This window comes from Papio anubis, chromosome 12 (assembly GCF_008728515.1).
Source record: "Papio anubis isolate 15944 chromosome 12, Panubis1.0, whole genome shotgun sequence".
Classification (NCBI taxonomy): Eukaryota; Metazoa; Chordata; class Mammalia; order Primates; family Cercopithecidae; genus Papio; species Papio anubis.
Genome location: NC_044987.1, coordinates 77,291,510 through 77,319,120, shown reverse-complemented (window position 1 = coordinate 77,319,120; position 27,611 = coordinate 77,291,510). Strand labels below are relative to the sequence as shown.

Here is a 27,611-nt window from a genome sequence, read left to right as displayed (position 1 = left end):
TGTATGAAACATGAAATTATGACTAAAAATAAAGAGTACGAGGGGGAGGAGCGAGAGGCTGAGAGGCCCAGCGCGACAGGAGGCTGCGGGCGGAGACGCTGCGAGCGCCGCCGGGGCGGGCTGACTGGGAGGCGGCTCCGGGTTTGTCATCCGGCCCCGCCCACCACTGGTCCCCAAAGGCCCGAGGGCGCGTCCGCACCCCCTCTCCTGGCCCGCGGGCCCCTTCCCACCACAGATCCCTCCCGGCGCCCGCCCCATTCGCGACGCAGGTCCCGCCCCTGCGCCCGGGCTCCCGCGCCCACCCCTCCCCGGCAGGCCCCGCCCTCGTGCGGTCCCTCCCGGAAACGCCGGCAGAGCGACCTCGCATGGAGCGCGAGCCCAGCGCCTCAGAGGCCGCCCCCGCGGCTGCCGTGCTTTTCGCCTGGGTACGTGACTCCGCCCCCGAGCCAGGGCCAGCAGAGGGGCGCCGAGACGTGGGAGCTCCTGGCCGCGGCTTGGGCAGTTCAGGGGCTGGGTGGCCGAGGTCCGAGCCGGGCTCTGGGTTGGAGGATCCTGGGCTGGGAGCAGGGGAGGAGCGGGCGGGGAGGGAAGGGTCTTTGCGGTCGACTTAGGGGCCTGCCGGCTGGCGGGGCCGGAGCCGGAGGGGCTGTGGCGCTGCGGGAAGAACCTGCCTCGGGGCAGAGCGTCTGGTTCCGCGAGAGCCCTCCAGCCCGCATAGCGCCTGGAAGATAGCGCGAAGGGCTCGGTGGAGAGGATCGCCCGGTCCCAGAGCCCCGTGGGGCCACCTGTGCCCCCCACCCTCCTGATGCCTGAAGGAGGGAGGCCGTGTCCCAGCCTGGCGAGTGCATCCTTTGGATGTGAGGCCTGCGGTGTTTGGCCGCGCACAAGGCACAGACCCTACCTATTTGCTGATACTCTGCTGTGACCTGTCTTGGGGGAGTTGGGCTGCTGTTGGTTTGACGGGAGCATTGGGAGAGACAGGGTCATCTTGATGTGTGTTTGGGAGACAGGAGGTTTCGTGCACAGGAGCGTGGCAGGTGGCCGACCAGCATGCACAGGAATGAGCAGTCGCTGCGTCTTGTGCTTCTTCATAGCACATATCACAATTTTAATGATGTGTATAATTTATTATTAACGTCAGTCTCTCTGGCTAGAAAGTAAGTGTGGTGAGAGTAGGTGCTGTGCCTGTCTTGTTCACAGTGTCTCTCTTGGTGTCTGGCACATTGTAGGTCCCCAGGAAATACTTGTTGACGAATGAGTGAACGAGTATCCGTGTGTCTACCCATGTGCTGGTGTTGGGGAAATACACATGAGTGAGAGACTTCCAGTTCTTGTGTGGGGTGAGAGCAAAAGTATAACCTGCATTGCTGTTAAAATCAGTATTAATTGACCATTTTTTAAAGAAGTAATGATCAGTACAAGGCGGCACTTGTTGAATGTGGTGCTACAGTTTGGCAGGAGGGAGAGCATGGCCTGCGGTAGTCTAGCTGGCTGGGCGTCTTTGAGGTGGCCCGGGAGCTGGGGGATTGAATATGTGCTGTCTCTGGCTTTTTCCAGGCAGGAGACTGGCGTCTGTGTGGACAGAGGAAACATCAGGCAGAAACAAACCTTTAATATTCGGCCTTGTCTGTACTGAAACAGTATGTCTGTAAAATATGTTTAATAGGTTGTTGACACCCTTCTGCTGTGTTTGGAGAACTGGTGGTGTGTTTTTGCTGCTGCATAATCTGAAACTGTGGGGGTGTGTTGGCCGGCTAGGGCTACCATAACAAAATACCACACAATAGAGGCTTAAACAACAGAAATTTATTTTCTCACAGTTCCAGAGGCTAGAAGGCCAAGATCAAGGTGTGAGTAGGTTTGGTTTCTCCCAAGGCCTCTCTCTGGCTTGCAGATGTCTGCCTTCTCACTGTGTCCTCACATGGCTTTTTTCACTGTGTCCTCACATGGCCTTCTCTGTGTGTGTTAGCATCCCTGGTGTCTCTTCTTTTAAGGACACCAGTTATATTGGATTAGGGCCCCACCCTTATGACCTCATTTAACCTTAATTGCCCCTTTAAAGGCCCTCTCTCCAAATACAGTAAGGTGCTAAAGGTTAGGGCTTCAACATGTGAATTTTGGGGGAATAAAGTTCAGTTCACAGTTACCTTGTTAGGGGTGTGTGTGGGTGTGTGCGCGCGCGCGCATGCATACATGTGCACGTGTGATATGTCTGGAGTGTTTGTAAGGAAGAAAGGCAAACAACAGTTGTAATAGGTTGTGTTAAATTTCCCTTCATCTTGCTTTATCCTGGATTTAGGGCCTCTCCCAGCATTACAAAAATTGGTGCCATAATTTGAACCGCAGAGTGCCCATGTGTCATATTACTTTTCTCCCAGGTGTTCAGCAGCCTTGCACCCCTGGTAATGGGACAGCCACGGAGATCTCAGGGCTGACCAAGAAATACTGTGTGTGTATACTCTATATTCCCCTTCATGTTGAGTGACAGTCTTTCACAGGGTCTTACATTCATTCACCATATAAATGCATGTACATCTTATTCGGGCCAGCACAGTTTCAGATGCAGGGGAAACAGCAGTGAGCAAAGCAGAGTTCCTGCCCTCCTGGAGTTTAGTTTCTAGCAGGGGAGGTGTACAATAAACAAGTAGACATATATAATGTAACATCAAGAAGTGGCATGAAGAAAAATAAAGCAGAAAATGAGTGATATGGGGATGCTATTTTAGATAAGGTCATACAGTTAACCACCTGCCAGGTAAGCTCTGGGATGGTTCACTGTATGTTCTTTTTTTATTTTTTCTTAGAGACACAGTAAGGTACAGTAAAAGGTACAGGGCTTCAGACTTTTTGCCTATCCAGATGTAACTATGGAAAGTTACTTAACCTCTCTGAGCCTTAGTTTCTTCCTCTGTGAAATGGGAGTAATAATGTCCTTCTTAGTTGTGAGGATTAAAGGTGAATGCGCAGTATGGAGAGAAGCACTCAGTAATTGGTAGCTAATAATTGCCCCATGTGGGCTCCTGGGACTTATGCCCCTGCTATGGCTTACTCTTCCATCTTTGAGTTCTTACAGCCCAGGATGGCTGTGAAATAGACTACAAGGGGAAGGATTATATATGTATGTATGTATGTATGTATGTATGTATGTAAGTATGTCTGTATGTATTTGTTATAATTATTTTACATCACCTTTCCTCATTCAGGTGTCTTCAAAAACAAATATATTTAAAATATTTTACTTCTCCTCTCCAGGAAGAATCAGCTAGGAGTAGATACTTCAATAAATTATAAAGATTTCTGAAATCTTAGTAAGATTCTCTCTGCAGGTCCACAATCTCTTATCTTCAATTCTGAATACAAAAAGCTCTGAAAATCCAAAACTTACTGGACATAAGGCCATTTATAGTATTTGGCCACTTCTTATGAATATTTGTACTTTTTAATGCAGAAAGATTATGGTTTTGCTTATAGGCTGCTGTCCCTGGACCTTGCATCAGCATATATGACATGTATACTGTATTACTTTTCTAAAAGCTGTACAATTCTGAATCTGAAATACATCTGACTGTAAGCATTTCAGATTAGGGATTATGGACCTTTTTTGTATAATAATAATAATAATAATAATAATAATAGACATATTGCCTGTCAAGGGGAAATCTGTCCCCTTACTGGAATCTCACCATGTGAATCTTGGAGCCACATAGCACTGAACTTGAAAAGGCCCTTAGAGATCATTGCCAACCTCTTTCACTGTACAAATGAAATAATGACGTGCCTTGCTTTAAGGCACAAAATCCTTAGCCAACTTTGATTCCAGAGTCGTTGTCAGTTTTCCCATTATGGGTGTGGGGAGGAGGAACAAGAACTAATTCCAGATATTGCCCTCCCATTTTGATGCTGTTTCTCCCTCATTTTTTTCTTTTCTTAACTTCCCTAGGTAGTTAGCTTTTATCAGAAGGAACCCCTGTGCTGTCTCCCAAAGGCAATACATGGGGGCTGGAGCATAAGAAGGGAAAGATGAGGAATATCACTGGCTGAGTTGTGGGTGCTTAGGACTCTTCTCATATGGAAATCGTGGTGTTCTGAGGATGGGGCCTCCATCTAAATATGGGTTGCATATAACAGCCAGTAAGAATGATCCTAACAGGTCATTTCCTCTTTGGTCAGTTTCCCACTTGACAAAGGAAGGGTAAGATTTACATTCCCAAATGCTCCAAAGTCCTTCAGTGAGCGAATTATTACTATTTTTCTTTTCAGATTTTGGGGAAGGGATTTAAGGAGGGAAGAAAGGAGATGGGGTGAGAGTGTTTCTAAGTCTGAAACTCTGTCTGTCCTGAGCTGTCCCCATGATTACTCAAGGACAAGGGGAGACAGTTTTGCCCACAGCTCCAGAGACACAGATAACAAAGGAATGACCTTCATTTTTCTTCATGCTGGCCCCTGTAGGGGTCTGTGAGCAGCTTCTACTGGAACTTTGTTTGGATTCTGTGTCCATATTTATAATTTATTTGAAATGTGCTGGATAGCGTTCTCTTTTAGGGGCTGAAGTTCAGCTAGGGAAAGCAGTGAGGTGGCATGGGATGTGGGTGTAGGGGGAGGGAGTAAGGAGAGATATGAGATACTCCTGCCAAGGACTCGAGGCTCAGAACTCTCTCTAGAGAAGACAAGGCCCTCCTCCTCAAGAGGCTGTCTTGTTCTCAGTCAGAAGAACCTTGATTTAGGATATGGCCTCTCTTTTCATGGCCACTCTAAGAGGAAAGGCTACTTTACCCCATTACCTCTAGAGGGTTGGGCTAGGCCAAGGACCTCATAGAACTCATGCCCCCACAACCATGGCTGGCATTGCTGCTTTGCCTTCTGGGGCCTGAGGTAGAAAAAAGTGTGGGTTCTTCAGCTGCTGCAGGAGGCCAAGAGGCAGGTCATTTGTCCTTTGCCCCAGTAAATTAAGCCTGCCAGGGTACCTACCTAGGAACTTTCGTGGATGTGAATTTCCTCCACTATTATGGTCGTGAGTCTCTTACTAATGGTATTACAGATCAGGGGTCAGGAGACGGTGTTACATGTTGTTTTCTGGTGCTTGTTATTATATATTTGAATAAACAGTGCTGTGAGTATTTGCCATGAAGGAGCTAATTTTTTTTTTTTTTTTTTTTTTTTTTTTAAGAATGAGCTTAAGAAATCTCATTTGTTATAGCCTCTGAGAGATACGTCAGGGTGAGAAAGATAGAGACAGGTAAATAGACATTGACAGTCGCGGTTCCCAAACTTTTTCATCTTTGGCTTATTCATCCGTAGGGTGCAAATAGCTATGGGCAACTTGGCCTTGGCCATAAGGAAGATGTGCTGTTGCCTCAGCAACTGAAAGACTTCTGTAAACCCAGGAGTGTCAGGAGGATCACAGGAGGAGGAGGCCACTCTGCAGTTGTCACAGGTAACTTCCTTCAAAAGTAGATAGTCACTCATTTTCTTAGTTAGACATTTTCCCCTGGATATGATATTGCCATTTTTCAGCCTTTTGTATTTTGCAGAGGAAAATAATGTATTTTTGTGAAACATTTTTGTGAAAGAGCCAAATTGCCATCAGAGGATCCTAGATTTTTAGGACTGGAAGGACTTCAGAGATCTTCTTCTAGGCCAACTCTTTCCCCCACCCCCTCCATTATACAAATGAAACTCAGAAAGGAGCACTGATTGCTTAACATCACAAGGCAAATAAGTGGCAGAGTTACAATGTATATTTTACACCATAGGAGTTAGAAGTGTTTGTAATTAGATTGGATATTCCTTGAGAGCAAAAACTGTGCATTTCCCTTAATCTTCCCTTACTGTATCTAGGATAGCACTTAACAAGTAATACAAGTGCTACAATGTTGTAAAAGGGGGCATATTGCATCTGGTTAAGAACATGAGCTCTGGAATCAAATCTCTGGGTTCAGATCCTGGTTCTGTGACTTATTATCTATGTGGCCTCGGGCAAATAGCCACAATTTCTGAATCTGTTACATGAGGATAATAATAGTGGGTGAAGAGAACCAGTGAGTTAGCAGAGCTCCATTCTGACTGTCATGGGTCCTGGGTGCTTTTCCCTTTATGGACCCCTTTGTAAAGAAATAAAATTATATTTTACAACTGTGTTGGTATAAAGATGGATATTAATATAATCCACTCCAAATTTAGTGTTATATATGCATTGTTACTGTATTATCTTTTTCTCATTTCAAAATAACTAAAAATTAAGCCACTCTGTGGGCCTCTGAAAAGTGTTATGGGCCCTAGACACTGTGCCTAAAGGATGAATCCACCCTGCACACAAAGCTGTTAAAACAGTACCTGGCACATTCTAAATGTTGAATAAATGTTGGCTTTTTGTTCCAGTAGATGCTCAGTTTGGTGATTGACCACTGTTCCAAGACTTGAAGTTTCTATATAGGTATTAGTTTGAGGCCCTTGGCCTTGTGTTGTTTGGCTCCAGAATACATGAACATACACAACTTATTAACTTGGATGGGAAAAAAAGTTATTGGTCTGAGACTCCAAATAATTAGTGAAATCTTTTTGTTCATTTTGCAGTTGTGTTTTTCCCTGTGTGCACTATCACTGGTGCCTTTATATTTTGCAGACGTAGGAGACCTCTTTGTTTGTGGTCTGAACAAAGATGGGCAACTGGGGCTTGGTCACACAGAGGATATCCCATATTTTACCCCCTGCAAATCCCTCTTTGGCTGTCCCATCCAACAGGTGGCCTGTGGCTGGGATTTCACCATTATACTCACAGGTGAGTTCACTCCTAGGTAAATTTGTATCACCACAAAGGCTTTGGGTGAGAACAGTATGATGGTGGTGACTGCCGATTAAATGAAAGCCTCTTTGTGTTTAAAAAACACACACAAGGCCCGGTGCGGTGGCTCACAATTGTAATTCCAGCACTTTGGGAGGCCAAGGCGGGTGTATCACTTGAGGTCAGGAGTTCGAGACCACCCTGGCCAACATGGTAAAACCCCGTCTCTACTAAAAATACAAAAATTAGCCAGATGTGGTACCCCATGCCTATAGTCCCAGCTACTCTGTAGTCCCAGCTGTTTGGGAGGCTGAGGCAGGTGAATCACTTGAACCTGGGAGGTGGAGGTTGCAGTAAGCTGAGATGCACCATTGCACCCCAGCCTGAGCGACAGAGCAATACTCCATCTCAAAATAAATAAAAATAAATAAAAAGCACACACAAATTTTCCCTCTGGTTGTCAAGGAAAGTTGTGGACTACCTTTTCTAAGGAGAGTTTAATGGTAAAGGAGACTGGGATTGGGGTGGAAAACTTTTGTCAGAGAGTAGGAAATAGACTAGATCACCTTTGGTGGCCATTTCCTGTCCCAAAAGTTCATGATAGCTGCCTGCCTGGGGTAGCTGGCCAGTGGCCAGCAGTGACAGCGAAGGGTTATTTGTGGGGAGTGTGGTAGGAGAATATGAGGCAATAGTGGTTGTCAAAACAGTGATAGCAGCTTTTTCCCACTGTGGAATTTTTTTTTTTTTAATAATTGGTGTTGGGCAGATCTGTTTGGTCTTTGTGAAGCCAGGTAGCAGGATAGGATATGGCCAGAGGGTTATTAGAATAATGCACTTGGGAACAGCCAGACGTAGTTACTTTGTCAGCTGATGTCTGTTCCCTTGAAGCAGTTTTGACCTCTCTGTTGAGCTTTGCTGTGTCTAGCTGGCCATTCTGGATTTAAAGGACCATCTATGGTTTCTGACCAGGCTCCCTCTTTGCCACAGTCCTCTGGCAAGGGCATCTTTCGTCACTCTTCTGTCATAAACCCTTGTGGATTCTCCCAGACATAGCTCAGATCCCTAGCTTTTTAGCGTTGGCCTTCTGTAACTGTTCCCTAGCTGTCTTTGTGCCTTGTCTCTTATTCTCCACGCTCCTCATACTTTTCTTTCTAGTCGTACCAAGCAGTACATGCTCTTCTGTCTGTCTGGACCAGCCCCTCTTGTCTGTCTGATGGACTCAAATCCCAGCTTTAAAACCCTGCTCAAGTGTCACCATCCTCCTCTGTGGAGGGGTTCTGTAATATGTGTTGAATTTGATGGTAATTATTAGAATCTAAATAATAACTATCATTTATGAAGTGTTTATTGTGAGCCTGTGTTTTGGATTGTAAGGAGTTAGTAGATAATGCTCTTTCCTGCTCACATTTGGAGCCAGTTGTGAGAAAGGCACAGAGAAGTCAGTAATGGAGATTAAAAACTATTGGCTTTTCACTGGTAAAGGCTAAATTGGAGGACGGGATTAATGATGAGGCCAGTGGTCCTAATATTCTTCTGGTCCAAACTTACCCCCAGATCTCTAGGCTTTCCCCACAGGGAAATGCTTCCTATGTGTCAGCCTAGAATGACCGACAGGGAGGTGCCAAGCTATACATGTCCTGTCCCGTCTCCTAAACTCACCAGTTGGTTACATGACCGCTGTCTCCTAGAAAGCAGTGAGGATGGGGAAGGGCATGGAGAAAAGCTGGAGTATTTTACTAATGGAAACTTTGTCACATGGAAGCATGAAAAGTGAGAAATTACTATCCTCCCATCCCGATACTGGGCACTGAGTTAAGTGTTCTACACAGATAATCTGTTATTAATGAGATAATAGAATAGACAGTCGGTGTAGAATGCTTAACCTGGTGCCCAGTGTTTTCATTCCCAGAGGAATAAAAGCAGGGAATGTGGTCTGAATGCACTGAAGCATTTCCCCTCATCCCCTTTGCATCTCTCACCCTGCACCATTTAACCATTGGTCACAGACATCCTACTTCATAGATTTGCAATTTAAGTATTTGTATTTTGCAGAAAATGGTCAAGTTCTATCATGTGGATCCAACTCCTTTGGCCAGTTAGGAGTTCCTCATGGACCTCGAAGATGTGTGGTTCCCCAGGCCATTGAGGTGAGGACAGTTAATATTTAGCTTGCCCATGACCTGTTAAAGTGTTTCCGAGGTATTAACCTATCTCTCCCCAGAATAAAAGGCTGTCAGGATCCCTGAAAACCCATGGGGTAGGAGAATTTGAGTTGAAAAATAGGTCCTTCTGGGAAAAGTTAAGTTGGGAGGTAGACGTTGTAAATGAAAACCTCTGTTAGTTTTTATACACTTTATATGAAGTTTTGTGAAATAAAACAATAAAAGTAATACATCTCATAAGGGTATTAATGACATTTTACAGTTCTAAAATTAGTAATAATGGAAATTATGTTAGAAATAGGTCCAAATAGAAGTGATTTGTCAAAAGACACTAAGCTGGGCAAATGGTATAGGCCAGTGCCAGCCAGTAGAAATATAACGTGAGCTGTATATAATTTAAAATTTTCTAGTAGCTCCTTTTAAAAAAGAAACAGGTGAAATTAATTTTTAAAATAAAAGCATTAGTGAACTATAATTCAGGTACCATAAAATTAACCCCTTTAAAATGTATATCCACAGAAATGAACAACCAATATCATTATCTTATTTTAGAACATTTTCATTACCACCAAAAGAAACTATATACTTAATAGCAGTCAATTCCTATTCTCCCCTCCCCTCAGCCCCTGGTGAGTACTAATCTACTTTTTGTCTCTATGGATTTGCCTGTTCTGGGCATTTCATATAAATGAAATAATAAAATATGTGACCTGGCTCCTTTTACTTCACTTGATGCTTTCAAGTTTTGTCCATGTTGTAGCATGTAGGTGAAATTAATTTTAATAACTTTTAAATTAATACACTATATCTACACTATTATTTCAGCATGTCATCAGTATAAAGTTATTTTTTGTTTTTATTTTTATTTTTGAGGCGGAGTCTTGCTCTGTCACCCAGGCTGGAGTGCAGTGGTGCAATCTCAGCTCACTGCAGCCTCCGCCTCCCGCGTTCAAGCAGTTCCCTGCCTCGGCCTCCCGAGTAGCTGGGATTACAGGCGCCTGACACCATGCCCGGCTAATTCAGTACAAAAAGTATTAACAAGATATTTTATACTGATTTTGTACTAAGTCTTTGAACTCTGGTATGCATTTTTTACTTATAATATGTCTCAGTTTAGTGTAATCACATTTCAAGTTTTCAAGAGCTATGTGTAGGTAGTGGCTACCATATTGGACAAAACAAGTGTTAAACAGGACTGTTGGCCCTAGTTCAGAGTTCTTTAATTCAGTGCATCATACTTAAAATTACCCCTTTTTGTGAAGTTTATATTGTAAGTGATCATAATAGGAATATAGAATTTTTAAAGAAATATGCATGAATCAAAAATGAGTTTTACCACCTAAGCTGCCCTGCTCCGATCTAATTTTCCTAAACTCTGATTAATAGTGGAGATGTTTTTTTCCCTGGAGAAAGCTTGGGTCTGCCCCTGCCAGCTTGCTGAACTCAGTTGCTGGTCTGTGGACTGTTATTTGGGGTCATCGTTCCCATGGTATGCACACAAGTCTAGGCTCTGTAGCCCCTGAAGGAAGTATTATAGCTCCCAATTGCAAATAGATGGCCTGGTAAGCACCTATGTATAAGTTATAATTAATTTAGCTTAATTATACTTTATATAATTAGGGAATAGAGGAATAATGGTTAAAATATGTTGAATGACAGAATCAGAAAGTAAAAACATTTTGACAGGTGATATTCTATGCAACAATAGGAGCAATGTGCCAAAGTGAAATTTAATGGAAATTCATGCATTTATTTAATGACAACCGTTATGTGTAGGTACTATGTTTAGGCAGTGGGAGCAAAGTTGAATAAGACCTGTCCTAGCAGTTGAGAGCTATAGTTTGGTAGGACATGATAGGCACATAAATACTTAAATGTAATACCATGTCAGAACTATGACAGATGCATGTATATCCCCAAAGGAGGGAGTATTGAGCATCTAGGGGAAGGTGGGGTGAGAAGAGGCTTAAGCTAAGTCTCAAAAGTTAAATAGAAGTTTACCTGTCTTGGGATAGGAAGATGCTCAGAGTGGGTACAAAAGAAGAACATTCTAGGCAGAAGGAAGCATGTAAGCAAAGGTGGAGCAGAATAAAACAGGAGAGTTTGAGATATTGTAAGTAGTGTAGTATGGTTGGAATATAAGGAAGAGGTGGGAGTTCCAGGGTAGAGTAGGTGGGAATGGGGCAATCAGGGTGGTTGTATGTGACACATGGTAAGAACAGCACGGTAGGGAGGTCAGATAGGGTAGTAGAAGATGGACTGAAGGAAGATTACTTAGGAAACTCTTGCTAACAATCCAAATGAGATGATTGTGGCTCAAACTAAAGCAGCAGCAGTTGGGATGGAGAGTAAGAGGGAGGTGAGTGGTGTTAAAGAGACTGAAGTCACATGTAAAACCCATCAGTTAGTTTTTGGGGGAAAAACAAAAGAAAAATATAAAGGATGATATGTTCGAATTGTATTAACACTAAGATTTGATCTTCCCGAAAGCTAATGTGATTGTGGACTCCATTGACAGAAGTATAGTTTTCAGAAGAAGGAAGGCCAGAGCTCAGTCCTTTCTGCCATTCAGCCTGCGTCTGCGATGTCATATTTTGTTGTGGATTTAGTGCTTAGGCCCTGGGCATAAAGGTATATAAGACTCAGGTCCTGCCCTTGAGGGTCCTAAAGTTTAGAAAGACACTGTGGACCTGAAAATAAACAAATGTGATAAACCTTAATGGGGTTAGGATGATGCTATAGAGTTCCTTTAAAAGAGAAAGATTGAACAACTAGAGCATATTTAGAGAAGTGAAGACCAGGAGGGGAAGGGAATTTGAAACCCAATGATGACTGATGAATGGGGAATATTTGCTTAAAGAAAAGATCTTCATTAGTTATCTATTGCCGTGTAACAAATTACTCCAAACCTTAGCAGCTTAAAACAGCAAACATTTATTATGTCACAGTTTCAGAGAGTCAGGAATTTAGGAACAGCTTAGCTGGTCTCTCATGAAGTTGCAGTTGAGATGTTAGCTGGGTCTGCTTGCGATCTCCGTGAACCTGTAAATAAACAAATGTGATAAAGCCCTAATGGTTGCATGTTCCTTGCCATGTGAACCTTTCTACTGGACTTTTCAGACATAGCATCTGGTTTCCTCCAGGAGTGATGAGAGACAGAGAGATGCTAAGCAGAAAGCCTTAGTGCCTTTTTTTGCCTAGACTCTGAGTCACTCATTGCTTCTTTATTCTCTTTATTAAAAGCATGTCGCTAAGTCCAGCCCACACAAGGGGAGGGGTATTAAGCTCCACATCTTGAAGGGAGGAGTAGCAAAGAATTTGAGGACCTATTTTTAAAACCACTACAAGATGTCTTAGGGAGGACATGACAACTGTCTTCAAATATTTGGAAAGCATTGTCAGGAGTTGCAGGCAGCTAGATTTGGTTCCACCTAAAGAGATAAATGGAACTGTGCAAAGAGGGAACAGGCATCTGGGGAAATGGTGATCCCTATGTCACTGGGGGTAGGAGTTTGGCAGGAGTTGGATGACCACTTGGTGGGGTGTTGTTGGATGGGGATTGGACTCGATCAGGTTGGGAAACTTTGAACCCTTGGTAAATAAAGTCTTACTGGCACACAGTCATGCTCATTCGTTTATGTATCGTCTAGAGCTGCTTTTATGTTACAATGGCAGAGCTGAGTAGTGTGACAGAACCTATGGCCTGTAAAACATTTACCAACTGTCTCTTTACAGAAAACATTTACTAACTCTTGGACTAGATGACCTTATAAGTGCCTTTCAGCCCTGAGAGTTGTTGTCATATGGTGTTGTGATATGGCATTTTAAAAGATATATTTTTTTCTTTTAGGGATAAATATAGAGGTATTTATGGGTGGAAATGTTGGGGGGAGTGGTTGCTTTAAACCAGTCAGACCTATAGTGAGGAGCATACTGTGTTGTATTTGGGTATAAATTATATACAATTTTGTAGGTGGATGGTTCTGAGATCTAAATCCTTTTCTTTATTTTGACAGCTCCATAAAGAGAAGGTTGTTTGTATTGCTGCTGGACTGAGGCATGCATTAGCTGCTACAGGTGATCATTTTATCTTTATTTTTTATTGTTATTTTTAATATTTTTTAGAGATGGGGTCTCACCTGTTGCCCAGGCTGGAGTGCAGTGGCTCGACCATAGCTCGCTGTAGCGTTGAACTCCTGAGCCCAAGCTGTCTGACTCCCTCAGCCTCCTGAGTAGCTAGAACTATAGGTGCATACCACCATGCCCTGCTAATTTTTAAGATCTTTTTGTAGAGACAGGGTCTTGCTATGTTGCCCAGGCTGGTCTTGAATTTCTGGCCTCAAGCAGTCCTCCCACCTTGGCCTTCCAAAGTACTGGGATTACAAGTGTGAGCCACTGTGTCTAGCCTGCCCCCCTTTTTAAAAAATAGGTCTGTAATAAGAGGAAACTGAACTTTAGTGACAAACCCTTTAGGGAATATTTCAAAGGGTCCTGCTGCATTGTGTTTCTGATGAAAAGGAGAGAACATAAGGCAGAAGTCATGTGGGAAAGACATTAGCAGGTAGGGAGGAAGGAAATGAAGTTTTCTAGCTCTTTATGTTCTAGGTATGGTGCTAGGTGCTATTGATTTGATTACTTTAATCCTCACAACCAGGAAGTGATGTGAGTTGCATTTTACACGTGAGGAAACTGAGGCACAGAGTTAAAGTGCTTGTGTAAGCTTTCACGGGGAGTAAGGTAGAGCTGGGATCAGAGGCTGGGATGGTTTGCATCCTAAGGCCCATATTCTTTGCAGGCAACTGCACTGCCTTCCTAATGGATTTTAATGTTTATTAATTTAAAAGCTTTAAGTGAGCTTGTCTCCTGTACTGTGAGTGGGTGATGGGACTGACAGTCTGTACGTGAGGGGGACAGGGAGGTGGCATGTGGGAGAACGGTGACCCTTTTATCTCTCCCCTTTTCTTTTTTTCTGCTCTTACTCCTTTTGAACTGAAGGACAGCACTAATTGGCTGTGGCAGCTGAGGCTCAAGTGCTTCGTGAGTCCAGTTGTGGAGTGGAGGAAGGAGAGAGGAGGTGGGGAAGAGCTCAATGCAGGACTGTGCTGATAGTCCTGAGCTTAGCATTGATTATACTTCAAAAAAAATTCAACTTTTAATTTTGAGATAATTGCAGATGCTCATGCAGCTGCAAAAATAAAACAGACCTCGTGTATTCTTTTCCCAGTTTCCCCTAATGGTATCTTGCAAAACTATAGTACAATAACATAATGAGGATATTAACATTGATACAATCAAGACATAGAACAGTTCCATTACCACAGGGATCCTTCCTGTTGCCCTTTTATAGCCATACCCATTTCTACCTGCCTATAACCACTTCTTAGCCCTAGGCTAAGCACTCTTCTGTTCTCCACCTCTATGATATTGTCATTTTGAAAATGTTATATGAATGGTATCATACAGTATATAACCTTTTGAGGTTGGCTTTTTTCACTCAACATAATTCCCTAGACATTCATCCAAGTTGTGTATATCAATAATTCATTCCTTTTCATTGCTGAGTAGTATTTGTTGGTATGGGTGTACCACAGTACTAATCTGCTAGGGCTGCCATAACGAAATACCACAAACTGGGAGGTTTAAAGAACAGACATTTATTTTCTCATCATTCTGGAGGCTAAAAGTCTTAAGATTATTGTGTTGTTCGGATTGGTTTCTTGTGATTTTTTTTTTTTTTTCCTGGCCTGTAGGTGACCACTTTCTTACTTGGTTCTTGCATGGCATTTTTTGGTGTGCCTGTGGAGAGGGAGAGATCTCTGATGTCTCTTCCTCTTCTTGTAAGGACACCAGTCCTATTAGATTAAGGCCCTACACATGTGACCCCCTTAAACTTTTATTGCATTCCATAGCCCCTATCTGCAAATCTAGTTACACTGGGCATTAGGGTTTCAACATCTGAATTTTAGGGGAATACAGTTCTTCCCATGCCTATATATATACACACACACACACACAAATATATTTACACACACACGCACACATGCATGTATATATATATATATATATATATATGTATTTTTAAGATGGGGTCCCCCTGTCTTGTCCAGGCTGGGGTGCAGTGGTGTGTTCATGGTTCACTGCGACCTCAAATTTCTGGACTCAAGCAGTCCTCTTGGTTCAGCCTTCCAAGTAGCTGGGACTACAGATGTGTGCCACCACACTCCACTAATTTTTACATTTTTATTCTTGTAGAGATGGGTCTTGGTATGTTGCCCAGGCTCGTCTTGAACTCCCAGCCTCTGACAATCTTCCTGCCTTCTCCTCCCAAAGTGTTGGGATTACAGTGTGAGCCTCTGTGCCCAGCCTGAATGAGGTCTACATATTGTAATTAGTTGATATGTATCACAAGTCTTTCTTTTTTTAAAAAATTGTTTTTTTTCTTAATTTTTTATAATGGTAAAATATACATAGTATATAGTTTATTATCTTAATCATTTTTAAGTATATTAAGTACATTCATATCATTATGCAATCATCACCACCATCCATTTCCAGAATTCTTTTCATCTTGCAAAATTGAAACTCTATACCCATTAAACAATAAGTCCCCACTCCCCATTCCAATGGCCTGTGGCAATCACTATTCAACTTTCTGTCTCTGTAGCTCTGACTACTGTAAGTCCCTCATCTAAGTGGAATCATACAGTATTTGTCTTTTTTGTGACTGGCGTATTTCACTTAGCATGATGTCCTCAGGGTTCATCCATGGAGTAGGATATATCAGCATTTAGGTCCTTTTTAAAGTGGATAATATTCCATTGTATGGATATATCACATTTTGTTTACCATTGATCTGTCAATGGATATTTGAGTTGCTTCCATGTTTTAGCTATTGTGAATAATGCTGATATGAACATGGGTGTACAAATATCTATTCAAGATCTTCCTTTCAATTCTTTTGGATATATACCCAGAAGTAAAATTATCAGTTCATATGGTAATTCTATTTTTAATTTTCTGAGGAACTACCATGCTATTTTCCGCAGAAGTTGTACCATTTTGTGTCCACCAGGAGTGCACGAGGTTCCAATTTTTCCAAAAACTCACCAACACTTGTTATTTTCTGTTTTTTTAAAATCATAGCATCAAAATATGTGTGAGGTGATATCTCTTTTCATTTTCCTAATGGTTAGCAATGTTGAGCATCTTTTCATGTTTTTACTGGACATTTGTGTATCTTCTTGGAGAAATGTCTGTTCAAATCCTTTGCACTGCGCCCTCCTTCCCTGCTTTGTTTTTGAGACAGCGTCTTACTCTGTTGCCCAGGATAGAGTGCAGTGGCGTGATCTTGGCTCACTGCAGCCTCCACCTCCCAGGCGCAAGTGATCTTCCCACCTTAGCCTTCCAGGCAGCTGGGACTGCAGGTGTTCGCCACCATGCTTGGCTAATTTTTAAATTTTTTTTTGTAGAAATGAGGTCTCACTATATTGCCCAGGCTCTTCTCAAACTCCTGGGCTCAAGCAGTCCTCCCATTTCAGCCTCCCAAAGTCCTGGGATTACATCTTTGCCCATTTTTTAATTGAGTTGTTTCTTTTGGTTGTTGAGTTTTAGGAGTTCTTTATATATTCTGGAATTAATCTCCTGTCAGCTATTTGAAGTCTCTTATAATCTGTAAAGTTTTTCCTCTTTTTTTTTCTTCTTGTAGTCAATTTGTTGAAGAGATCATAAGTTTTTGTTTCAGCACTGTGCTTTGCTCACATTGTGCTCAGTGGTCATAGCTTATTTTTCACAAAACAGCCTTGTCTGTTTACAGCCTAAAAAAGGACTGCTGTTTATAGGATACTCCCAAAGGAGCAGAACTTTAATGTTGCTGTTGGGTGATGGATCCTAGTTGCACACACCTGTCTGTAGACCAAATATCTAGAATTTCATCTTTGCCTTTGTATGAGGTTCAGAACATAGGTACATTAATTAGATTCAGTGGGCATGAAAGTAAAAGGCCATTCCACTGAAATCATGGCTATTAAGAAGCTATCTTGCAGTCACAAGTATGTATTTATTTGGCAATTAGGAATCTTTGAATTCGTCTTGGTGTCGTGGAAAGGGCACTACATTAGGTGTTAGAAGAACTGAGTCCTGGCATTTTCTCTGCTGTTAGCTTCCTGCGTGGGGAGACAGATCACATCCTTTCTTCAGGGCCTCAGTTTTCTCATCTACTAAATGTGAGGAATGGACTTGATGATCTTCAAGGTTCTTTGCTGCTTTGTCTCAGGTCTGAGTTGTCTTTTCAGGTTAATCATGAATAAAGTGTCATTCCACTGATTTGACTCTGGAGGAGTGTCCCGGAACTTTTTGTGGGAAGTTGTGTGGTATTGGAATTTACTTTGATGCTCTTAGTCTGCCCTGAAGACTGAATTTGTGATTGGCTTGGTGGTAATCCCTGGACCAGTTGCAGGACCTCTTGAAGCAATTGAGCTTCTCCATAACACCCATATTAATTGAGAAAGAATTGGGAATTTCTCATAGCAGTGAGGTTCAAAGAGCAATCTAGTCTTATCCTGATGTGCATCTTCTCTGCTTTCTCTTCCATTTTGTTGGGAAGCGAGTGGCATCGTGTTCCAGTGGGGGACTGGTTTGGCATCATGTGGACGACGGTTGTGCCCTGGGCAGACTCTTCCATTGTTTTTCACAGCAAAGGAACCAAGCAGAGTGACAGGTAAGATGCTTCTTTCTTTAGTCCTGTATTTGTTCTTTGTCAGGAAGTAGAGACATAAACATGCAGAAAAGGATTAAATGGATTTTTGATTTTGTTATTTCTTGATCTCTCTAACTTTCTCTATTAGTTGGTCTGTTAGTCTTGCTGGCAGTTTTTGTCAGCCCAATAGAAGCAACTCTCTTTGCTGCCAGAGTTTGGAACCCATTGAGACATAGATGCAAGTCAGGTAGGTGGAGATTGAAATGGTAACTCTAGGACTGTTAAAAGCTAGATTGGAAGACATGATTAGGGGTTTGAAGACAATGTATAGTCATAGTGAGCCTCTGATTCTGAATCTCAGATTGAATTTACCCACCAAGCACTGTGGTAGCTGTATAGAATTGGCCCTGCTAAACTTAATGCCTGACCAAGAGGACATGAGGACGTACCCTCTCTGCAGGCAGGCACACCCCAAAGAGGGAGCCCAGGAGGACCGTGCCATGCATGGCCAGTTCCTTCTCCCAAAAAGGAAGCAGGAGTGAGTGAGGATGTAGACAGAGGGGCCAGGAGTGTTCCCACAGGGAAGTCTTTCTATGCGAAAATACGAGGGGTAAGTAACGTGTTCTGCCCATAGGTCTGTTGGTCATTTGGTCTGTATTTTCTCCTTCCTTTTCTTCCCCCTCCCCTTCTTCCCCTGTCTCTATCTCTCGTTCTTTCTCTCTGCTCTCCTTGTGGGCCTTTCTCCCTCTGTGTACTGTACCATGTCTCCATTTCCTCCTCTTCTCCCTTTTCTGTTTTCTCACTCTTTTACTTTGTGACCCAGTTTACCAAGGCTTGGCTGTAGGAAAAACTTGCATAGTAGACTTGTAGCTACTTTTCCTGTTGCCTGGAACAAATCAGGGATTTTTGAGGGTGGTGGGAAGGGGTGGGGGAAAAATACGGAAGGATGGGTTGCAGTGGGAGTGATGTAATTGGGTGTTGAGATCATTCTGATTTTTCTAAGTCCTGGAGGTGTTCTCTTTCAGCTGGAGGTGGACTTAGCTTCCCTGAAACCCATGGGTTGAGGTGGGGAGGGTACTCTTAGAAAGGAGAGGGAGCATTGGATGTGGGACAGGTAGTCCACTTCACATGACATTAGAAACATGTATGATGTAAACTTAGACTTCTCAAACATTTTTGTTTTTTTCATCAAGGTATTCACTTCTCCCCAGGCATATCCTGCCTTCTCATTTCTCTGTGTTTATGGGCAAACTGTTACTTCTGCCTGAAAAGCTTTTCCTTTGTGTTCCCTCTGGGAAAAATTCTAAGAATTTTTCTAGGCCTAGGTCAGATACACCTTTCTCAGTAAAGACCTTTTCTTTTCTAGCATTCACTGCATTAGCTTCACATGCGTGAATAGCACAATATATTGTACTATTATGAATTGTCTGTATGTTTTCTCATATGCTAAAGATTATGAACTTTTAAAGGATGGAAACTGTGTGTCATTTTGCTCTATATTTTAGCACAGGACCTGTTATTAGTGGGAAAAAATGTTTTTTATTTTATTTCATTTAAACAACCTGTTTGGCATCTGTTTGGGTGGGGCACAGCTTAGATTCAGAGTTGGTTTGGGGGAATTCTCTGATGAGACATTAGAATGGATCATCAACTTCCAGTCCTCAAAGTCTTTCACTTTTCATCCTCCCGTACTCACCTCATTGCCAAAGGTTCTGGGGCTGGAACCCTGGCTGTCCCCTCTTCACCTGGCCACTAGGGGCCCAGTACTTCCTCTCTGGTGAACGTGGGTGAAAACATCTGCTTTGTCCTGTTATCATTCCAGAGGACACTTGAAGGTGTGAGGGCCATTTTATTACAACAGTTATTAATTAAAAAGAAGTGTCAGAAAAAAAAGTTACAGAATAAGTCTGCATCTGTCTGCATGCTAGACTGCATGTCATCACAGGCTAGCTCCGCTTTTAGCAGTGTAATTAAGGAAGGAAAAATGCTGAATTTGGAGAAAGAAGCCCAGTTCAGAATCTGATTCTGACTGTGTGTTCTTAGGAGGCTTGGGGTTATTTAAGTGCCTGCATATGATGGCAGCTGAATGTATGAGATGTCATTGCTTCTAGACCCACTCAACCTCTGAAGTTAGGAAATACACACACGCACACACACATTTTTACATATACACACCTATGTCTATTTATCTGTCTCTACTAGAAATCATGAGTTTACACTGATTTTTCCAATTACTATCTAATATTACATGGTTGATTCTAGCTTTTCCCCTTTTCATATCTGTACCTTTCCTCCGCTCTTTGATAGTGATGAATCTGGCTCCTTTATCCTGAATATATGTACTTGATTGTTCAATCTCCTGGTGTGTTACCAGGCTCCCTACAATGCCAGCCATCTTCTTGGCCAGTGCTGCTGACTCAGGCCAGCCTGCACTGGCTGAGTGTCTCCCACGCCCATGGTGCTGACTGAGTGTCCCCTCTCTGCCCAGTTGTTTCTGTTATAAATGTAATTCAGAAGAAAATTTTTTCTTTTGTAGGTCTAGAGAATTCTAAAGCAATGTGTGTTCTTGCTGGCTCAGACCACTCAGCTTCATTAACAGGTAGGTACCAACTCTTTCACGGTTTAACATGCCATCCAGGATTCTCTGTGTGACTGCCTGAAGTGGTGATATTGAAATACAGAGGGAATGTCATAGACTTTGGAGCTAGAATTCTGATGCTACCACTGGTATGCTCTTAGGCAAATTACTTTTCCTTTCTGAGACCATCTTCTTGTCTATAAATGACCTTGTGGGTAGTTATGAGAATTAAATATAATACATATAAATCATGAATAGCAAACATAGGCTCACTTCCATTTCGTCTGAGTTTGCTTCCTTAACTACACAATAAAGATAATAATGTCTTCCTCTCAGGGTAATGGTGGTTGTCAAATCATATAATCAACAGTAAATTTATATATAGCATATATGGATAACACAGTGTATTATATAATTATTAATTCTTTGTAGTTTTCTCATATACCTACGATTAGGAGGGCAGAAGCTGCTGTCTTATGCATCTAATCTGTTTTGGTGTGTATTACAACTGTCTAAGCTCTCTACCTGTGTATACTAAAGTAACCTGTTTTATCCATCTGTATCTTTCTAATCCATTTATCCATCTGTATCTTTCTAATCCATTTATCAATCTCCATTTGTCTATCTACTCTGTTTATCTGTTTTATTTATCTTTAATCTTTGTATCTTAATATCTAATCTATGTAACTATCTATATATCTAACTCTAGATATATAGTTTTGTGAATATTTTATATTGTTATATATTTCTCTAATTTATCTACTTCATCTCTTTGATCTATCTGTTTTTCTATCTTAACTGTTTTTTTATTCTACACTATATCTCTCTCTTTGGCTGCGCATTCATCCTTCCATTTGAAACACCGAGCCAATACAGTATAAACTGTCTAGTGACTTTTCCTTCCAAGGCAATGCAGCATTTTCTTGAAAGTGACAGTAATCCCTTCTCTTTGGCCCACATTGCCCTGACCCCTGCTGGTAGACTGGAGACTATACATCTGAGAGATTTATAACATTTTGTTTGGTAAGACCTCTCACAGAGTTGAATGTATTCTATTTTTTAAGCAAAGAGGAGGGACTTCCATACTTAATGTTTTATGTAGAAATTCAGGTGTGTCCATAATATATGTAAATTAATGGTGGTATGCATCAAATTTGCAATGCAGCCCAGCTGAGAAGTTATTTCAAGAGCACGGGAGCCCTAATATGAGAGTTTAAATGCTTTGCAAATTCTGAGCTGCAGATAATTTGTTATTTAATGAATTTAAAACAAACATCTAATAAAAAAGCACGTGCTTTTAACTTACATCTCACATCAGGTAGATTTATATATTAATATTTGTTAAAAGTGTTGAGTTGAAATGAATGCCACCTATAAGGGACTCCACTGGGTATCTAGTTCCTCCCTTCCTTTTACAGAGGAAGGACTGGAGACCCTAGGGTGAGAAGGGATGTGTTCGTGCCCCATAGTCAATGAGGGATGGAGAAGGCATTCTTTTCTGAGAATAAAAGTAGACTATGAGGTGTTTCTGTTTTGTTCTGATTAATCTGAAATGACTGATGGTATGTAAACCTAGAGCTTGTCTAATTGTTTGTCAACATCAACTTCTTAAAAATTCTTGTTGGTAGTGAATTTAGTATTTCATATGTAGGGCACATTTATTATGGTGTTATTTATATAGAAATGTTGAATATTTTTATTAAGATGTAATTTATATATGATAAATTTCTTTTAAAGTATACGATTAAAGAATTTACATTTCATTTAAAGTATACAATTTAGTAATTTTTAGTATATTCACAAAGTGAAATGATTTTTGATATTTTGAAAATGAGCTAAAGATTGTGGAGATTAACAGCCCTGCTGGGCACTGTGGTTTACACCTGTAATCCCAGCACTTTGGAGGCTGAGGCAGGTGGAATACTTGAGGTCAGGAGTTCAAGACCAGCCTGGCCAACATGGTGAAACCCCATCTCTACTAAAAAATTCAAAATTAGCCGGGCATGGTGGCATGTGCCTGTAATCCCAGCTACTTGGGAGGCTGAGACAGGAGAATCGCGTGAACCCGGGTGACAGAGGTTGCAGTGAGCCAAGATCGCACCACTGTACTCCAGCCTGGGTGACAGAGCAAGACTCCGTGTCAAAAATTAAAAAAAAAAAGATTAATAGCCCTCTCTTTCTTCATGTGGTTCAAGCTGTTACACATTGAATTTTGTTCAATGCTCTTTAGACATTTTCTCTGGAGGGGTTGTAGATTATATAACTAGTTGGCATTGCAGCATAATTTAATTTTACCTGCTGAGGCAACAGCATAATGATCCTCATCTGGAAGACAGTTTGACTTTCAAAAAGATGGTTTAGAGCTACTAAGATAAGTGAAGTTGTTTACACAGGCTTCGTCATCAGTGTCTTCTTTGTAGCTCACCAGTCCACTTAATGGTTTGATACTTTGCCGAGGGGGCTTCTTTGCTATCTTGTAAGAGGTCTTCATACTTTGCATACCTTGAGGAAGTCCAGGAGGTTGACCTCTCTCTGGGAATGTAATACACCAGATTCACTTCACAGAACTGCAGAATGTCAGTGTTGCAGGGTCACCTGAGTGACAAAAAGGTTTCAGTGATTTACACTCCCTCATCTTAGAGTTGAGGAGACAGACCTAGAATGTGAAGTGATGTGCCCAGTGTCAAACAGTGATCGGGTAGCAGATGGAACTTGAACTGGAGACTTCTGAACCTTAGTCTAATGCCCTTTAATGATACTGTTTGACTTTCCATCAGTTTTTTGGACTATACTAGACTGCCCTAGGGCAAGCAATACTATAAAGTTTTATTGGGAAGCTACAAAATGCAGTGAAAGCAGAAGACCTGACTTCTAGTCCCTATTTGACTCCTTATTAGCCATGTGATCCCTGAAAAGTAATTTAATATCTTCCAGCCTTGATTAATTTATGTTCTAGAACAGTGTTAATAGAAATATAATATGAGCCACAATTTCAAAAAATAAAAAGAAACAGGTGGGATTAATTTTAATAATATATCTACTTAACCCAGTATATCCAAAATATTATTTCAACATGTAACCCATATGAAATTATAATGAGCCCCACTCTGTTTGCACTAAGTCTTTGCAGTCCATTGTGTGAGAGAGTAGCATTTCGCTTATAATGTATCTCAGTTTGGACTAGCAACATCTAAACTGTTTGATAGCCATATGTAGGTGGTGAACTACTGTATTGGATAGTACAGTTATAGATCCTTGGATTATAAGGGTTGGAAAAGCTGAGGAGTCACAAACTGACAAGCCGTAGGCTAAATTATAGCCCATGGCCTCATTTTGTATGGCTTTCATTTACAAAATATTTTTGAATGTGAATGCCTTTTAGACAGGCACGTACTCCCTGGCTTGCCACAGTCACCCACCAGTCATTCTTGTTACTAGTGTCATCGGTCATATTGTCTGCCCTTCTACACCAACAGCCTTCCCTTCCAATTTTCAGCTGGTGAAACTAAGTCTTAGAGAGGAAGTGATTTGTCCAAGGTCAATAGCTAGTTAGCAGATCCAGGAATAGAAACTAGAGTCACTTGACTCTGAATTTGCTCTCTTTCTGTTAATCACAATGTCAGTCAGTCACTTTCCTGCTTGTATCACAGGATGATTGTGAGGTTAAAACAAGCTGAAGTGCTATCCAAATGCAATTCTATAGCATTATATTTTCTGCTGGACAGGGCATGCGGTGAAATAATCTTATGTTTAAAAAATTTAAGCTTAAATAATGTATCTTTTAACCTGTTATTTTGAAAGTTAAAGCATTTTTTTCATACAAAAGGTAGTATAGGCATATATTTTAAAAACGTAGAAAATAGAGAAACATGTCTCATGCACGTGGTAGATGTTGAATAAATATTTGTTGAATGAAAAAATGAAGAGAAAAACCACACATTTTTTTTTCTTAAACTACTAAGAACATGTGGCCTTGTTTTTTATGTGTAGAATTTTAAAAAATCTTGTAATATGTTATTATGCTGTACACAAATTTTGTATCCTGCTTGGCTCCACTCAACGTTGTAATGTAAGTATAAAACGACTTCTTTTAACCACTTATTTTTTAGACTTCTGTTATTTTCCATCATTTTGGACTAATGTTCCCTCACTTCTTTTGTTCCCCTTCTGTTTGTTTAAGATGCAGGAGAGGTCTATGTTTGGGGAAGCAACAAGCATGGGCAACTGGCTACTGAGGCTGCTTTCCTTCCTGTGCCCCAGAAAATAGAAGCACATTGTTTCCAGAATGAAAAGGTCACTGCCGTCTGGAGTGGGTGGACGCACCTGGTTGCTCAGACAGGTGAGACAGTAGCAGAGAACTTACGGTTGGTGAGAGCAGCTGGGGGACAGCTGTCTAAGCAGCTATGAGTGCTTAGGGTTAAGGCTTTTTATTGATGAAAGCTTAAGGATCAGCGATGGGGATACTGGGGTCTAGTTCTGCCATCAGCCGGATATGTGGCTTTTCTTCTCAGGGTCACAGGTCTGTACCCAAAAAGATAAGCCTGGGTTAAGTTAACTCCTTCCGGTCCTAAGAGCCCATGAGGTTTTGAGAAGGGATCCATTGCAGCAAGCGTCACCCAGAAATTTGCCCAGCTTGTTGGGAAGTCCCTACTTTGTCATAGCTATTTGCATTTCTAAGTCTACATTAAAAGCATCGGAAAATGTTAAGTGAAAGATAAATATCTCAAGATTCAGGTAGGAGCACTATTTTGATTCGTAGCTGGCATGGTATTCTGATTTAAACTTTTGTGTTGACCGTAATAAACTATGTGTATTGGTTCAGACATCTCATATATTCCCTCAAATGTTCTCACATCGTGCCGTACAGCTTTTGGCATCTTCATCTTTTCCTGAATCTTCATTTGTTTCTCATCTTTCCCTTAGGGCGGTTCTGCTTTCCTGGCCTTCATATTCTTGCCCCTGCCTGTTGATTTTCACAGAGTTCCCCAGCCAATTTGCAATTCCCAAGATCTGTTATCATGTCAAAGTATTCTGAGCTTCAGGGGTTCTCAGGAGTCCCCTTACCTACTCCTGTCCTGCTTGCTAGCTACACATATATCTCTAGACTCCCAAATACCTAGTGATTCTTATTTTCAGGAATTTCTGGCTTTTGCAGGTTTTCAGGTCAGCTTCAGCTATCCTTGGTAAGTCACACATACTACACATGTCTATACACAAATGTAGACTTATGAGCAGTCATATCTATGATGCTTTTAATTGGTTTTTTAAAACATTTCATGATCATTTTGAAACAGTGGCCTGAATAACAAAGATGTATAATGGCTTTCCATATTACTACTTTGGAGGATGCTCTAAGGAAAGTGTGTCATTCATTAGGAGGACGGTCATCACTTTCCTCAAAGAGATTCAGATTGCTTGAAGATTGAGCTTATCTACAGAAGCTTTTCCTAAAGAGACTCACTGAGCATGGTAGCTGGGTTTTGTGTGTGTGTAATTGTTGGTATCTCTCTTTTGTTTCAGATAATAAGCTCTGTGAAGGAAGCCACCAGATTAGTCTTGCTCACTTCTGTGTCTCCACTGCCTATCAGAGAATGTACTCATTTTCCTGCATCAAACTCTTTATAGTTAAAAGAGACTTCACATACACAAATGCATACAAGGCAGGGTAGATAGCTAGGATTTCTGACCTCTTTCCTGGGACTTAGATGTTCATGAACAGAAAGCTTGTTTGTCTTTTTGGATTCTGGTGTCCAACCAAGTAGGTTAATGTTTATTAGGCACCTATTGAGCAATGTGTTAAGCCTTGGGGAAATGGAGGAGAAAAGACATAGGCCATATCTTCCCACTAGAATGTATGTAGATAGGTATAAGTCTGAGAATATAGAGATGGAAAACTTTATCATCCATCTATCATACAAATGGTGAGGGTCTTTTTATGTACTGTGCCTTGTACTAGATGTAAATCTTGGCGTTAACGAGTCCACTGTCCATTAGGGGTGATAGACCTATGATAAAATTTTACTACATTCCAGTATGAGATGTGCAACAGTAGAGCTAAGTACAAAGTGCAAAGGTCGCTTAGAAATTAGCAGTCATCTTGAGTGATTGGGTGTTCATAGGTAGGCATTTCATGGTTAGTCAGTCTTCCAAGAATTGCAGTACATTAAAATACACTTACTACCAAATGGTGGTGAATTTGGTTGAGTCTGTCAGTAAACCCTTTAACTAGTTAGGTAGTTGACTAATGAAAGACATAAAGATGTTGCTTCTTTGATTTTAGCTTTGAAGCATTATAACTGAGGCGATTCCCACATCTGGGCCAGCAGCCCAGCCCTTGGGGTGGGAGGTTGGAACCCATGTCTCTGACACTGAGTCACCCCAGCTTCTCTGGAGCTCAGCTTCAGGTTCCTGCCTCCTTTCAAGAGCATGAGTTTTTGGTAACGTTTCAGCTATTTAATTAGCTTGTTAATTCGGATTGCTTGTTTTTGTACATTGCCACTTTCTCCTTTATCCTAAGTCCAGAATGGTTAAACCTGGGAGGTTTGAATGTCCTGGTTTTTGTACTGAATTTTGGGTAAATGGGAGTTTCCTGTCATTTGATTCACCAATTTTGTGTTCCTTCTACAGCAGTGGAGGCCTGTGCTCTGGCCCAGTGTCATTGAGAAGAAACACCCAGGGCTTCTATTTAATCAGACTCAGCGCTCACATTAATGGGAATAAGATTTCCTCACAGGGTCAGGAGCAGCTCATTAGTGGAACAAGGAGTTATTTGACTCTAGTTGTTTACACAAGCTCCAGTGGTGAATTGTTCCTGGAACGAACTTGCAGGCCACATCAGCACAGAGGCTGCTCTCAGTCTCATTCTGGGAGGCATTAGTTGTGTGATATTGATTAAAAAAGAGTTTATGCACAGGCACTGTTGGCGTCTAATGGGTAGAGGCCAGGGATGCTGCTAAACATCTTATAATGCAAGGACAGCCCCCTATAACAAAGAATTATCTAGCCCCAAATGTTAATAGTGTCAAGATTGAGAAACACTGCTCAATACTGGACATCCCCAGTGGTAGGTGCTTAGCTAGGGCAGTTCACACGGTATCAGAATAACTTTATAGATTGTCTGTATGGGAATCTGTGATGTGTTCTCTGCCCTCCCCTCTCAGGAGTCTGTCTGATGCCTGCCTGCAGTGTTTGTGATGGAAAAATACTTTTCTGTTAGTCAGAGGCACTTGGAAAGAGTCCAAGAGAACCTGTTCTAATCTGGGAGAGTTGGCAAGGGTACCTGTGTCTCAGGCTCGTGGTGCTGCATTCTAGAAACCTTTCCCAAGCTGCTTAATGTTGCTGATCATTGTTCTCAGGAACTTCATGGGACTCCTGGGTGACTTTATCCAGGCTCAG

General features: G+C 41.7%; 1 protein-coding gene across 10 annotated transcripts in view; it reads left to right on the top strand.

Annotated features, from left to right (window-relative positions):
• Nucleotides 1–207: 207 nt before the first annotated feature.
• SERGEF (secretion regulating guanine nucleotide exchange factor) overlaps nucleotides 208–27,611 on the top strand; it is a 234,494-nt gene continuing 207,090 nt past the window's right edge. For 2 of the 10 annotated variants that reach the window (XM_031653355.1, XM_021925987.2), the window contains exons 1-8: nucleotides 1,995–2,449; nucleotides 5,299–5,434; nucleotides 6,623–6,778; nucleotides 8,834–8,928; nucleotides 12,960–13,020; nucleotides 17,546–17,659; nucleotides 20,175–20,237; nucleotides 24,397–24,555. In XM_031653355.1, the coding sequence (XP_031509215.1) occupies nucleotides 2,354–2,449; nucleotides 5,299–5,434; nucleotides 6,623–6,778; nucleotides 8,834–8,928; nucleotides 12,960–13,020; nucleotides 17,546–17,659; nucleotides 20,175–20,237; nucleotides 24,397–24,555 (880 nt within the window). In that variant the 5' untranslated portion in view covers nucleotides 1,995–2,353. Of the gene's footprint in view, nucleotides 426–655; nucleotides 2,450–5,298; nucleotides 5,435–6,622; nucleotides 6,779–8,833; nucleotides 8,929–12,959; nucleotides 13,021–17,545; nucleotides 17,660–20,174; nucleotides 20,238–24,396; nucleotides 24,556–27,611 lie in introns of those variants that run through there. The other 8 variants (XM_009186472.4, XM_021925988.2, XM_009186474.4 and 5 more) reach the window with 8 other exon arrangements.